Below are 12,737 nucleotides of genomic sequence, written 5' to 3'. Positions count from 1 at the left end.
TCCCCAAGGCCCAAGGCCTCCGCAGCTCCAGCCAGACAGCCCAGCAGGAAGGCCAGACGTGAGGGAGGTGACTGTGCCACACTGGGAGCAGGTGGCCACCTCACCTGCTTCTGGACACAGGCTGGGACTGGAGGGAAAATGTCTAAGGGACACGCAGCAGCGTGCACTCAGCGAGTGAACACTACGGGAAAGATGCTGGGTGTGGCTGGAGACACCAGGCTCTGGGGCTGCAGACGGGTCTCAGCGGCAGCCTGGGCCCCCAGCTCCTCGGCTGGTGAATCCTATTCACAATCCCGCTCAGGAGCCACCCTCTCAGCTTCATGCCCTGCCCCCCGGCCCGGTGCAGGCCACTCACTGCCCTGTCCACTGCTGCGGATTTGTGGGTGTGTCTTATCCACCTCTAATACCCAGGGCCTCTCAAAAAGCCGGCCCCGAGCAGGCCATCCAGCTCCAGGAGTAAACGAAGGCCGCGAGCGCTGGTATCTGTGAGGACACCTGCATGTGGCGTGTCTTCTCAACGTGAGCCCACCTCAAAGAGCTCAGCTGAAGGCTGATCAGGAGCCAGGGCCTCCCCTCGGCCTGGCCGGGCGCCTGTTGGCTCAGTCACATCCCTGTCCCGCCCTGCGTGGTGTGTGGGGGGCCTGACCCCTGCAAACTGCATTTCCTGGGCTCACTTGCCAAAGGCTTCCTGGTTAATATGGCCCACAGGAGACCCTGCGGGTAGATCAGGCGACAGGCAAAGAAGCCAGGGCTCTCCTCTCTGCCTCTTGCTTCAGAGGCCACCGCGGCCGATGCCTGTGCCACTCCCTGGTGTAAGGTCCCGCAGGCAGCCCTTCTCGTGGTGACCCAGCCTGGAGCCCTGGGAACACCACAGCGGCTCCCCGCTGTTGCCAATCTCAGGGGTGCCAAACCTTCCCGTTTGTCCTTTCAGCTCTCTGGGGACCTTCTCAACTCACGCCCTCATGTCAGCTGCCCGCTGGGGAGTCGTCTGCCTGACTTGACCTGGATGTGCTTCTCTTCGCTGCCCTCTGTATTGCTCGGCCAGACCACAGAGACACCACACACCGAGGGCAGGTTGGAGGCTGTTTCTTTATACAAAGGTAATCAACACTACGATCCACAAGCATGCTGCTGCGGCTCACGCTGGCCCGTCTCACCACTTCCGGGGCAGAAGTCTGGGTGTGGGGCGGGGGGGTCACCGCAAGGGAGGAACACTGCACAGGCCTGGGGACTGGCGAGCACACCAGCTGGGAGCCCCCAAAGGGCACGCGCAGACACACGAACACGGCACAACCACGGGCACGACGTACGAGGACAGGAAGGAAACAGAGAGCTGAAACGAGCCGCTGACCACCAACGCCCTCTTCTCCCAGGTGTCCTGTGGGGGGCGGGACAGTGGGTGGGCGGGGCCGGGGCCTGGAGCCAAGCGCCCCAGCTGCGCCACTACAAGGCCACGTGACCTCACGTCCTCACAGAGCGCTGCGCTTTCTGCATCTGTAAACTGGGGACGACAAGCTGTACTTCACCAAGTTGTCATGAGGATGAATGAGACTGAAATAGGGACACAGATCAAAATACTCAACACAGAGCCTGGCACACAGAGGTGTTCAGTAAAGTAACTTTTTGTCAAGAACATCTCAGCTCAGAGAGGACCTTCCTCGGAAGGCCGAGATGGGAGATCGCTTCCCTGGAAACTCTCTCTCAGGGGATCAGGACCCTGGAGCACTCCTTGGAGCCGGTAGCCGCTGAACTGGCCAGGGCCCCGGAATGCACTGTGCCGGGGCAGTTGAGGGGGGCGGGGGGCTGGACCCCCAGGGAGGCACCCGCAGAAGCCGGGTAGACACCAGAGGAGCTGGGGACTGTGCCAAAATGGTTCTGCACGTAGCACAGGCCGGACGTGGGCTGGTACGGAGGCAGGCTGGCCGTGTGCCCAGGGACCCAGGACGGCCAGGGGGCCAGTTTCTGGCCGCTGGTGTGCTGCATCTGGGCCACAGGGTGGCTCGGGGCCAGGTGAGGGTGGCCGCTCTGTGTGGGGTAGGAGCCAGGCACAGGGTTCAGCCTGGAAAGGAACAGAGAGAAAATGGTCACTCAGCCACTCATGCGGGGGCACACAGCAGCCCCAGCGGTCGATCCGCAGGCGCGAAGCGTGGGTCACTATACTGCTTTCTATTACAACATGCTGTGGACGGTTCCTATAACCAGCTGTAAAAGTGCCAAGTGGGGAGGAAGGTCAATCTCAACTGGACAGAAAACATATGCCCAGAGGGCGCAGGGCCCACTCACGGTCCTGCAGTAAGCCAGCAGGAAGAAGGGGTATCGGGCCCATGCCTGAGACACCCTGAGGTGTAAGAGCAGCTTGCAAACTGGATGGACCGGATGGAGATGGGGACCAGATCACAGCAGTCAGTGTGCTTGTGGTCGGCTCAGCAGCTGGACCCAGAGAGAATGGATCGACCTCTGTGGGAGGGAGGAGGGGAGGGCTCTAACGGGTAACACAGGGCTTGGGCCCAGGCCGTGTCTGCTGGGAGATATTCTACCCGTGTCTTCAGGAATAAAGACTCACAACTCAAAGTCCTGGCAGGCAGGAACCGATGTGACAGATGTGGGGAGCTGTGTGTGCTGAGGTTGGAGACCCCACCACAGACACGTGCGGCTGGGACCACAAAGGGGGACACATTCTAAGGGTTTTAGCCTGTGACCTTCGTGCAGAGTTCCAAATATGAAGAACAAATGTCAACACCACTGATACCTGTGTTAGGTAACTAGACTAAACCTGTATACATTTCAATCCAAACCTAAGCTTACAAATCAGCTGCTTAAGTACAGATACAGGACACTTAACAGCACTTCTGGCATTTTAAAAATATAGAGGTTTTGGCCGATAAGAAGCTTGACAAGAGCCTCCAGGGAGGCAAGGCTGTCCAGGCAGTCAGGTCTGCTGCCGAAACAAACATGCGTGTTGTAATACCACGTGTGTCCTGTTGTCAGGTCATCCGAAACATCACGTGCTGTTCCGGGTGCCTACAGCAGGCCAGGATAACGAGGGATCGAACACCACGCCATGCAAGGGACACAGAAGGAGCTGAGAGAGCCACCATGGCCTCTGGCCAGATCTGCGCATCATGGTGAAGCAGGATCACCCGGCACCACGGTGTCACAGTTACAGAGAGGTAACTGCGATTCAGCGTGGAAGACCTTTCTCATCAGGGGCTGCCTTGGAGAGCCAGCCCCCAGCCGCCAGGGGTGAACATCGTCAGCTGTCTTAGAGGGGATTCCTTCACGGGACAGGGCGGGGGAGAGTGCATTTGCAAACGAGGACCCTTAAGTTCTCTCTAGATTCTGTGAGAACAGCAATTAAGAGCCAAAAAGCCACAATACACCTAATTCTAAATTTAAACACCTCCCACCCATTTAGACTCCAGGAATTACTTGCCTGAAACAAAATGGGTGAGTGTGCGTTTCTATTTTTCCCAGTACCTGTCCCTGCCTTTAAGAAATGGTCAGAGTGGGGAATTCCCTGGTGGTCCAGTGGTTAGGACTCAGCGCTTTCACTGTGGGGACCTGGGTTCGATCCCTGATCAGGGAACTAAGATCATCCTGCAAGCCGTGCGGCCTGGTAAAAAAAATAAAAATAAAAAAGAAGTGGTCAGAGGGCTCTGAGCTGCTGAAGGCTGGGAGTGTCCACCTCCTAAAATAAACTACAAGGAGCAGACTCCGATTCAGCCGAAATCCTGCCTCCAGGCCAGCGCGGGGGCAAGATGTACTGCACAGCTGAGGCAGAAAAGGGCCACTGACAAAGCACCTTGACTTTGTACTCAATCCTTTCTTTGGGAGGGACTTGAAGGAAAGGAAACTTCCTCCATCGTGAACTCTCAGCATCGGCAAAAACCAGCAAAGGCCACCCGAGGCCGGCAGCGTGCGCCGCGGCGACAGCGAGTGAGCAGGACCCGGAAGCAGGGGCCCCTGGCTCTAGACTGGGCTCTTCTGACCCTGTGTTACCTGGAGAAAGACCCTTGTCCCCTTTGGGCGCTCTCTCTGAAAGGAGGGAGTCAGGCTACGTGAGCTCTGGCGGCTTGCCCAGCACTTTCCATTGAGAGCTAACGTGCCTGGACTGGGAAACAGTAAGCTTCACCTTCTCCTGCCAGGTGGCCAGGAAAACCCGACCTCTCAGGTTCGGGCCGTGCCACCCCCTAAGGCTCCCAGTCAGTTGCGTGGACTGCGCTTCTTACCAGCGTCACACGCAGGAGCCCAATCCCACCCGCACAGAGTGCTTGTCGGCGCTGAGGGCTGTTAACGCCACTGGATGGGGCCACAAGTCACTCGGGAGTATGCACAAGAGCCCCTTCCTGCTCAGTTCCTACTTCAGATGCAGCTGGGCAGAATCTAGGGTGCTCGGGAGAAATTTGGGCACAGATTTTTCTGGGCCCAGGCTGCCCACACCCTCTTCCCTATTCCCCAGGACACTGAACGAGTCATAACCCCTAGAGGCCCAGAAATCGCTTTAGGAATAAAGCACAGAGTTCTATAACTTACTTCCGGCTTTGGGCGGCCCTTCTTTCAGCTGAAGAGCCGGAGATGTACTTGAACACCGAAATCTTCCTCATCAGGCTGAAGGGGAACTTCTGGTCGAGCTTCAGTGCAACTCGCTCTGGGAGGTCGATGGAGTAGCAGTAGGTGAAGCCATCTGAGGTTGGCATATTAAGGAAAACTGCAGGTAGCTAAAGGGAGGAGGGCTGAACACTCCCCACAGGATGCAGGTGCCCACATTGATTGTACAGGGGAATTAGTGCTTATTCCACCATAATATCTGACTGGAGTTTCAAGCTCAGGGGAAACCAAGAGTTGAGTTTCTATCCCCTGTACCTCAGAGGGAACATGACCCAGCAACAGGAGAGGGCAGACAGGTGCTAACATTTCACCTTCCCCCAGACACACCCATCCTGTCTCCTGAGCCCCTCTGGCCCCTTCAATCACAGTCAGAAGCCAGCACACATCTCTTGTCTTTCCCGTGGGATGAAGCAGGAGGCTGTCTTAATACCCTCTGGGAGGACTGACATCCTCTTGTACTTTGTCCCAAATAGAAGGAACCTTGTCTCAATGTGACCAAGTGAGCTTCCTGTGGGCCTCTGTGGCAGCCCTTCCCCCACACTGTCACCACCTCCCAGGGATGTGATGGTACTCTGGTCATCCGACCTGTGTCAGCCCATCACTGCCTAGACAGCCAAAAAGAGTCAGCCTTTATCCAACCATCCATCCGTCCTCTCGACAAATATTCATTGAACATCTAGTATACCAAGTACTGGGGTAGAATAAGTGGCCACAAGCAAAAGCTTATCTATGGATGACCATGCTGGGGACCTTAAGCTAGCCTAGGTAGATCTGAGAAATTTTTCTCTAAGGATGTGATATGGACGCTGAAGCCTAACTTGTGAGTAGCAATAGCTAGAAGAGGGGTGCTGGCAGAGAGAAGACTGTACAGAAGCACCAAAAGAACATTGCTCCTTGAGGCAGTGTGCTTAACTAGAATACTACTGGCAAGATAATTCTCTGCTGGGCTAGGCTGTTCCACTCATTATAGGACATTTAGCATCCCTGGCCACCAGCCACCAAACGGTAGTAGTACCTAGTCATTGTGATAAACAAATACGCCCTTGCTATTTCTAAATTCTTTCAGGGATGACAGTATGCTTCCAAATACTGATTCCAGGTGGTAACCAATGCTGTAAGGAAGTCAAAAGTTGTCATGGCTGATGACTTCAGAATGATCTCAAGAATCTGTTCTGCTTCTGACTCTGATGAAGTAATAATACTAGACTAGTCCTCCCACATATATAACTATAAACCAGGATACAATATTTTACACAATTGTTTTCAGACTCTGGACCACAAACACTACCAAACTGTGATACCTAAGAAAAGGGAAACAAATTAAGTGAGCCTCAAGATCAAGCTGGCTTTCTGCCTGGAGGCACTTTCTAAACCACAGCACAGGAATGGGAATCCAAGTATCATTCCAACTTTAGTATATGTGCTGCCAAAGCAAGCACGGGGAATCCAAGCAGAGTACTGTATTTTTTCCTGAGCTGGAGAGACAAAGAGTTCAGGGAGGAAAAAATGCCTGGGATTTACAGGTTAGTAATGGAGAGGAGGGAGAAGAAGCTCCTCCTCTTCTTCTGGATGGGGCCACAAGTCCCTTGGGCCCAAAGAGGTTCCCTGAGTCTTTAGCTAAATACTAATGTACACGTACATAGGCTGAGACTCCTCCAGTCAGGCAAAGAACAGCTACCGAAGAAACAACAACTATCAAAGAGCTGTAAGATTAACAACTCCTGGGGCTCCCACAGGACAGGGACATGCTCAAGTTCTAACCAGAGTAAAGAGACTTCACTGAACACCCAGGACATTCAGAAGAGACCCCCAAAAGGCAATGCTTTAACAAGTAAATTAACTACCTATTAGGAAAAAAAATACTCTTTAAAGGAAGACAACAATATTCAGCCCTTGATAACACAGTATTCACAATGTTTATCAAAAAATAAAAAATTACAAGACAAGGGACAAAGCAAGAAAATAGGGTCCATAATCAAGAGGAAAAACAGTCAAAAGAAACAGGTCCAGAAAGGACAAAGATGATGGTATTAAGAGACAAGTATTTTAAAACAGCTATTATAAATGTGTAAGTGAATGTGTTTAAAGGAAAACATAAACATAACAAACAGATAAAGAATCTCAATACAGAAATGAAAACCATAAAGAAGAACCTCTTGAACTGAAATATACAACATGAGAAATAAAAAACTAACTGGATGGGTTTAACAGCAGAGTAGACACTGTGGAAGATGAGATTGCTTAACTTGAAGGCAGTGTGATAGAAATTATCCAAACTGAAATGTAGAGGGGAAAAAAGGCAAAAATTAAAAAAAAGCACAAACAGCCTTAGTGACCCACTGAACAATACCATGTAGCTTATATATATGTAATTGGTAACCTACAAGGAGAAGAGAAAAGAGGATAGAAAAAAAATACTTCAAGATAGAATGACGATAATTGTTTTAGACTTGATGAAAATTCTAAACTCACAAATCCAAGATCAACAAACTCCAAGTAAAGTAAACACAAAAACACCACCTCAAGGCACAAGATAATTAAATAGCTAAAAACCAATGATAAAGAAAAAATTGTGAAATGAGCCAGAGAAAAACAATGAACTATACAGGGAAACAATAAAAATGATTACTGATTTCTTGTCAGAAACAATACAAACCAGAAGTAATGCAAGGACATCTTTAGAAGTGAAAGGAGATCAGAGAAGGCTAGAATTCTATATTTAGTGAACTAAAGGCATTTTCAAAGAACCAAAGATGGAGAGAATTTTTCACCAGCACACCTACTGTAACGTTAAAGGAAGTTCTTTAGTCTAAAGGAAAATGATACCAGATGGGAATTTGGATCTACACAAAAGAATGAAGAAAACTAGAGATGATAAATACGTGAGTAAATGTTGCTTTTTAAAAAAATATAATTGACTGTTTAAAACAAGAGAAGTAGCAATGTATTGTGAGGTTTATAACATATGTAGAAGTAAAACATATAACAACAATAACAGAAAGGATGGAAAGAAGGAAAACAGAAATACAATGGAATAAGATTCTTACATACAAAGTGGTATATTATTGGAATGAAGACTGTGATAAACTAAAAATGCATATTTAAACTCTAGAGCAACCACTAAAAAATAAAACAAAGAGGTATGGTTAATAAGCAAAGAAGATAAAATGAAATACTAAAAAAATATGCAATTGAAGGCAGGAAAAGAGGTAAAAAGGAACAAAGAACATTTGAGACAAAGAGAACACAAAAAGCAAGCTGGTAGACTTAACCCCACTATATCAATAATTACACTAAATGCAAATGGGCTAAACAAGCCTTTAAAAGGCAGAGACTGTCAGATAGAGAACCACCTATATGTTATCTACAAGAAATATGCTTTAAATGTAGACATAAACATGTTAAAAATATAAGGATGGGAAAATATATACCTTGTAAATCCTAATTCTAAGAAAGGAGAAAGCTGGAATAAGTAAATTAATATCAGACAATGAAGAATTTAGGGCAAAGAATATTACCAGAGATTTAAAGGGTCAATTTCATAACAGTAAATGGTAAATTCATTAAGATGATATAACAATCCCAAATGTGTATGTATCCAATAAACAGAACTTCAAAACACTTGAAGCCAAAAACTGATAAGAATTGAAAGCAAAAAAGAGAGATCTACAGTATTAGCTGGAGATGTCAATAGTCTTCTCCCAGTAATAGAATAACTATAAGGATATAGAAGATGTGAACAATACAGTACCTTGACCTAACTGACATATACTGAACACTATACCCACCAATTGCAGAATGCGCATTCCTTTCAAGTACACACAGAATACTCACCAAGATGTAACAAATGCTGGGCCAGAAATAATTTAAAAGGACTGTAATCTTACAAAGAATTTTCTCTGACCACATGAAATAAAATAAGAAATCAATAACAAAAAGAAATCTGGGAAATCACCAAATATTTAGAAATTAAGCAACTCCCTTATAAATAACCCTTGGATCAAAAAAGAAATCCCAAGGAAAATTAGAAAATACTTTTAACTGAGTGATAATGAAAACACAACATATCAAAATTTGTGGGATACAGCTAAAGTAGTGCTTACATGGGGAGTGTATAGCTTTAAATTTTCATGTTAGGAAAAAAAGTTTAAAACCAATGAAATTAAACTAGAATTTAAAAATAAGATACATAAGAACAATGTTATCAATGTGGATTTATACACTACCCACACTAACAGCTCATAGAATCACAAATTTTAAGATATGTCAGGAATGCACCTTGTCCAACTCCAAACACTACCATTCTGATGTTTAAAAAAAAATCCACTTTGTATTTTAGAATACTTTCCCCTAATTGCCAGAATATTTATACAAGGAATATGAGGCTTATCCTAAGTTTTTAACTACCCATATGGTAAAAGCCTACCATAAAAAAAAAAATTTTTTTTTCTTCTGAGAAAAAGATTAAGCCAAACAAAAACAAACAAACCTGTTTCCTATTCCTTTCATGGAACATCTCCAGCCCATGGGTATTTCAGGTTCCTCCAATAAAAAAAAATAATGAAATGTAGGTTTACACCTTGGAAAAAATCAATACAGAATATTTTACTAACTGGCAGTGCTGAGTCAGTGTGAGGAGTGAGCTATGGTGATCTTTTCCAGATGAGAAAACTCTGGCCTAAAGAAGGGAAGTGACCTGCCCGAGGCCACATGGTTTTCAAAGGTGAAGCTAGCACACAGATTACCTACATCTGAGCCCACAGCTCTATCTACTTGACCCCCTCCCAGGCCCTACAACTTGGTTCACCCTTTGGCATGTCATTGTTCTACAATCACCTTCTAGGAAGGATACACGTTAGCCCAATTCCAAGTCCACAGACGTTACTGAGGAAAGAGGTCTGGGGAATGAGCCAGGAGGCACAGAGCAGGAGCCATGGCACCAGCATTGAGGGCACAACCATGCCAAACACCAGGGCCCTCCTCATCCGAGAGCGGACGGAATTGACTCCCAGCATGGCAAAAGCCACTGGGGTGAAACCTCTGGCATCCTCTACCTCCCCCAGCTTTGAGAGCGATGACACAGCTTCAAAAGACAGGAAGATGATGGCGCAGATGATGGCGAAGACCACGGTGAAGAAGCAGTGGCGGACGGTGCCCACGGTTCTCTCAAAATTGCCAGCAAAGCGCCAAATGATGATGGCACCGCAGAGCAGGGAGACTGGGTTCTCATAGACAAAGATGTAAGTCACCAGCCTGTAAACTGCAGAGGGAACTGAGTTAGAGGCCCAATGGTGGGTTGTTCCAAGAAGGGAAAGCCAGGTTACAACCCACCTAGGAAACGGGGAGTAGCTGGCTCTCATTGCCAGTGAAAATCAGCCCGGAGCCAGTGGGATAAGCAGAGGGAGGCAACAACGAAGGACCCAGGACTCAAAGTAGAGGCGTGGATGTCTAATCTTTGCTCTTTCCCAGACCTGGAGCAAGTCTTATCTGTGACTGGCTTCCACGTGGGGAAAAAAATAACACTTTTTAGCATGGGATGGTCTTTAAATTTGTAATGTGCTTTATAATCCTTTTTTAGGTTTTAATACTGACCTATCTCACCGGGCAGTTTGAGGGTTAATTAATTGTAACGGCTTCAGGTGGATTGGGTGGGTGTCACTTAACACTCTTTGTGCCCGTCTCCTCGGCTGTAATCCTGACCTCTCCTTCCATAGTGGCTGTTCAGAGGAAGAAAAAAGGGACCATGAATTATTTTGCACCTGTAAAGATTAGAAAACTATCACTAATAATGTAGATACAGAACTCAGAAGTCTTTCTTGAAAATGCTGATCCAGTCTTCGAGGCAGAGCCATGCTCTATATGCAATAAGACAGCAAAGAATCTCACTTTTATTTTTCTAGAACCAGTCCTCTCTCTTATGTACTTTTACATCCCCGCAGGCCAAAATACTAAACTGAAGGAGGGGGACCGGTGAAGTGGCAGTAACATTGGACTTGGGAGCCTAAAGGCTTGGAGTGGAATCTTGGCTCTATCACATCAAGGCCGGTTGAGCTCAGTCAAGTCACAGGCCTTATTGGCTTCATTTCTCTCATTGTATGATAACAGGCATACACGCGAGGCCCTCAAAGGTCTCTTACATGTCTAATACTCACATTGCCCGTGAGCCCCACGCTCAGAGAAGCCGTGAAGTAAAGAAAAAAAAAAAGGGAGCTCAGTTTAGGCTGGCATTTTGCATCTGTCTCTGTAGACAGATGTGCTGTGTGTATCTCGGGTGGGGTTGGGAGGGACCAGTTTTAGATTTGAGCACGGAGGCAGGCTATGAACCATGTACCTCAGTCAGGCCATCTCTGTAAGGCTTCATTATCTGAAGAGTACTTCATTGCTTGTTGAGTACTTCCGACACTGAAATCCCAAGTATAAATGTGAAGATTCTAGAAGCAATTCTATATAATTTGGGGATCATAAACCCCAAGGCTCCAGTTCCAACACATCACACGATAAAAAGAAAAATCTGGGTTCCTGTGTCAATTATATAACTCAATAGCTCCGCGAGTCTTCGCATTAAGCCTCAGTGTCATCTAAATAATGGGCAACAATAAAGCCTACATTACGTCATGGGATCACCGTGAGGATTAAATGAGATTAATGCATGTGAATGTGCTTTGCAAAACAAGTCATACAAATTTCCCATTTTCCTCCCCAGAAAAGAATGGGGAAGAAGCAGAGACTAGGAACATCTTTTGTGAGCAGATGTTTATACTTAATTGGTCTGCAAAATCTCTCACCCTCCCCGAGAAAACACACACCTCTCCCAAAGGTACAAGATACCCCCTCCCGCTATGAGCAGGAAATCGGAGTGAGGATTAAGATAAAAACGAAGAAGCACAAGAAATTCTAAACCCCAGGAAGCCAGGATCTTATAGGGGTGGCCACAGATAAAGCTCAAGTGTCTTGACGAAGGCGAGAGAAAAAATTTTTTCAGTGGGGGTTGGGCCCTAAAGCAGACGTAGGTGTGAATGTGACAAGGGAGGGGAAGAGAAAAATCCTCCTTGGTGATCGAGCAGGGGTGAATGAAACCTATTTGCTACGAATGGATATGGGGGCCTTGACCAGTCGGATGGCGACAGGGAAGGGAACAAATCTGGGTAGGGAAGCATTACAGTGATGACGAAGATGGGGCTCTGCACAGACAAAGACGTGGAATATGGGGCTGGTCCTCCAGGTGGGCAGAATGATGATGCGAACGGAGACAGGGTGGCGCGGTTGCTGGGAGGCCAGAGCCCAGGGCCTGGCGAGGTCGGAGGAAAAGGGCTGGCACCCGGGGCCCGGTCCCGCCCTGCTCACCTTGCCAGTTGCGCAGGGCCTCGGACCGCAGCGAGAGGCCCGAGGGCGCCAGAGGCGGCTGCAACAGGAACAGGCGAGGCCCAGACACCAGCAGCGAGAGCAGCGCGGTGAAGAAGGTGGCGGATGGCACCTCGGGCCACAAGGACCAGCTCCGGTACCCGGGCTCCGAGACCGCCATGGCCGCCAAGGATCCCACTCCCCTAGGCGGCTCCGACAGGTTCTCGGCTCCTTCCGCCTCCTTGCGGCTGTCTCCCATGGCAACAGCGGAGGAGGTGGCCGGAAGCCCCGCCTCCCCGACGCCCCGCCCCGTGCAGAGTTGCCCAATCCGGTCGCGCTGGCCAGTCTCCCCCGCGCGTAGGACAGCGCCCTCTGGCGGCAGCAACCCACCTTTTCTGTGTTTACCCCCATTATACCAATGAAGAAACTGGTGTCTGGGTAATGCAGTTAAATGGCAAAGACAATTAGAACTCGGGTTCCCCCCGTTGCTATGGCCTGGAATTGGCTACTGGCAAGGTGCCTGGGTTAGAGAAACAGAGGTGGGAGAGGAAGGAGGGATTCTACTGAAGGCCCCGAAGGGATGTAATATAACAACAGTGATAACCAAGGCCTATTTCAGCACTTAAAGTCTGAAAAGCACCTTCACCAGAGAGGAGTTGTTTAAAGTAGCCAACTGGAATATTGTTTCCCTGATTACAGATGCTTTGGAAGGTGAGGTAACTTGCCCAAGGTCACAAGTGGGAAGCAGTAGGAGTAGGATCTGAATTCCTCTTTGCTCGGCCCCGATT

General features: G+C 48.3%; 1 protein-coding gene across 4 annotated transcripts; it reads right to left on the bottom strand.

The window, feature by feature from the left end:
• Positions 1-1,051: 1,051 nt before the first annotated feature.
• Positions 1,052-12,233, bottom strand: RHBDD2 (rhomboid domain containing 2). 4 transcript variants are annotated; one of them, XM_036827400.1, is made up of 6 exons: positions 11,953-12,091; positions 10,201-10,325; positions 9,940-10,105; positions 9,461-9,868; positions 4,534-4,684; positions 1,052-2,059 (listed from the first exon to the last, which is right to left on the bottom strand). In XM_036827400.1, exons 4-6 carry the CDS (start codon positions 9,621-9,623, stop codon positions 1,702-1,704), a joined length of 672 nt encoding a protein of 223 aa, XP_036683295.1. In that variant the 5' UTR covers positions 9,624-9,868; positions 9,940-10,105; positions 10,201-10,325; positions 11,953-12,091; the 3' UTR covers positions 1,052-1,701. The 4 variants fall into 4 exon arrangements, with proteins under 4 accessions (XP_036683295.1, XP_036683294.1, XP_036683296.1 ...); XM_036827399.1 differs by having other exon boundaries at positions 9,940-10,101; XM_036827401.1 differs by lacking the exon at positions 9,940-10,105 and having other exon boundaries at positions 11,953-12,171.
• Between the last annotated feature and the right edge of the window lie 504 nt (positions 12,234-12,737).

Source organism: Balaenoptera musculus, chromosome 15, assembly GCF_009873245.2.
Source record: "Balaenoptera musculus isolate JJ_BM4_2016_0621 chromosome 15, mBalMus1.pri.v3, whole genome shotgun sequence".
In the NCBI taxonomy this organism is placed as follows: Eukaryota; Metazoa; Chordata; class Mammalia; order Artiodactyla; family Balaenopteridae; genus Balaenoptera; species Balaenoptera musculus.
The sequence above is the reverse complement of the archived record's forward strand: the minus strand, read 5'-3'. Positions and strand labels throughout refer to the sequence as shown.

Excerpts from the sequence above, each read along its gene's own strand:
- RHBDD2 (XM_036827397.1), bottom strand. The coding sequence starts at position 12,208 with ATGGGAGACAGCCGCAAGGAGGCGGAAGGAGCCGAGAACCTGTCGGAG. Across the intron at positions 9,869-11,952 it reads GGCCCTGCGCAACTGGCAAG|TTTACAGGCTGGTGACTTAC; the intron begins GTGAGCAGGGCG and ends TTCCCTCTGCAG. Across the intron at positions 4,685-9,460 it reads ACTTGGAATTGGGCTAACGT|ATGGCTTCACCTACTGCTAC; the intron begins GTATCCTTCCTA and ends TGCCAACCTCAG.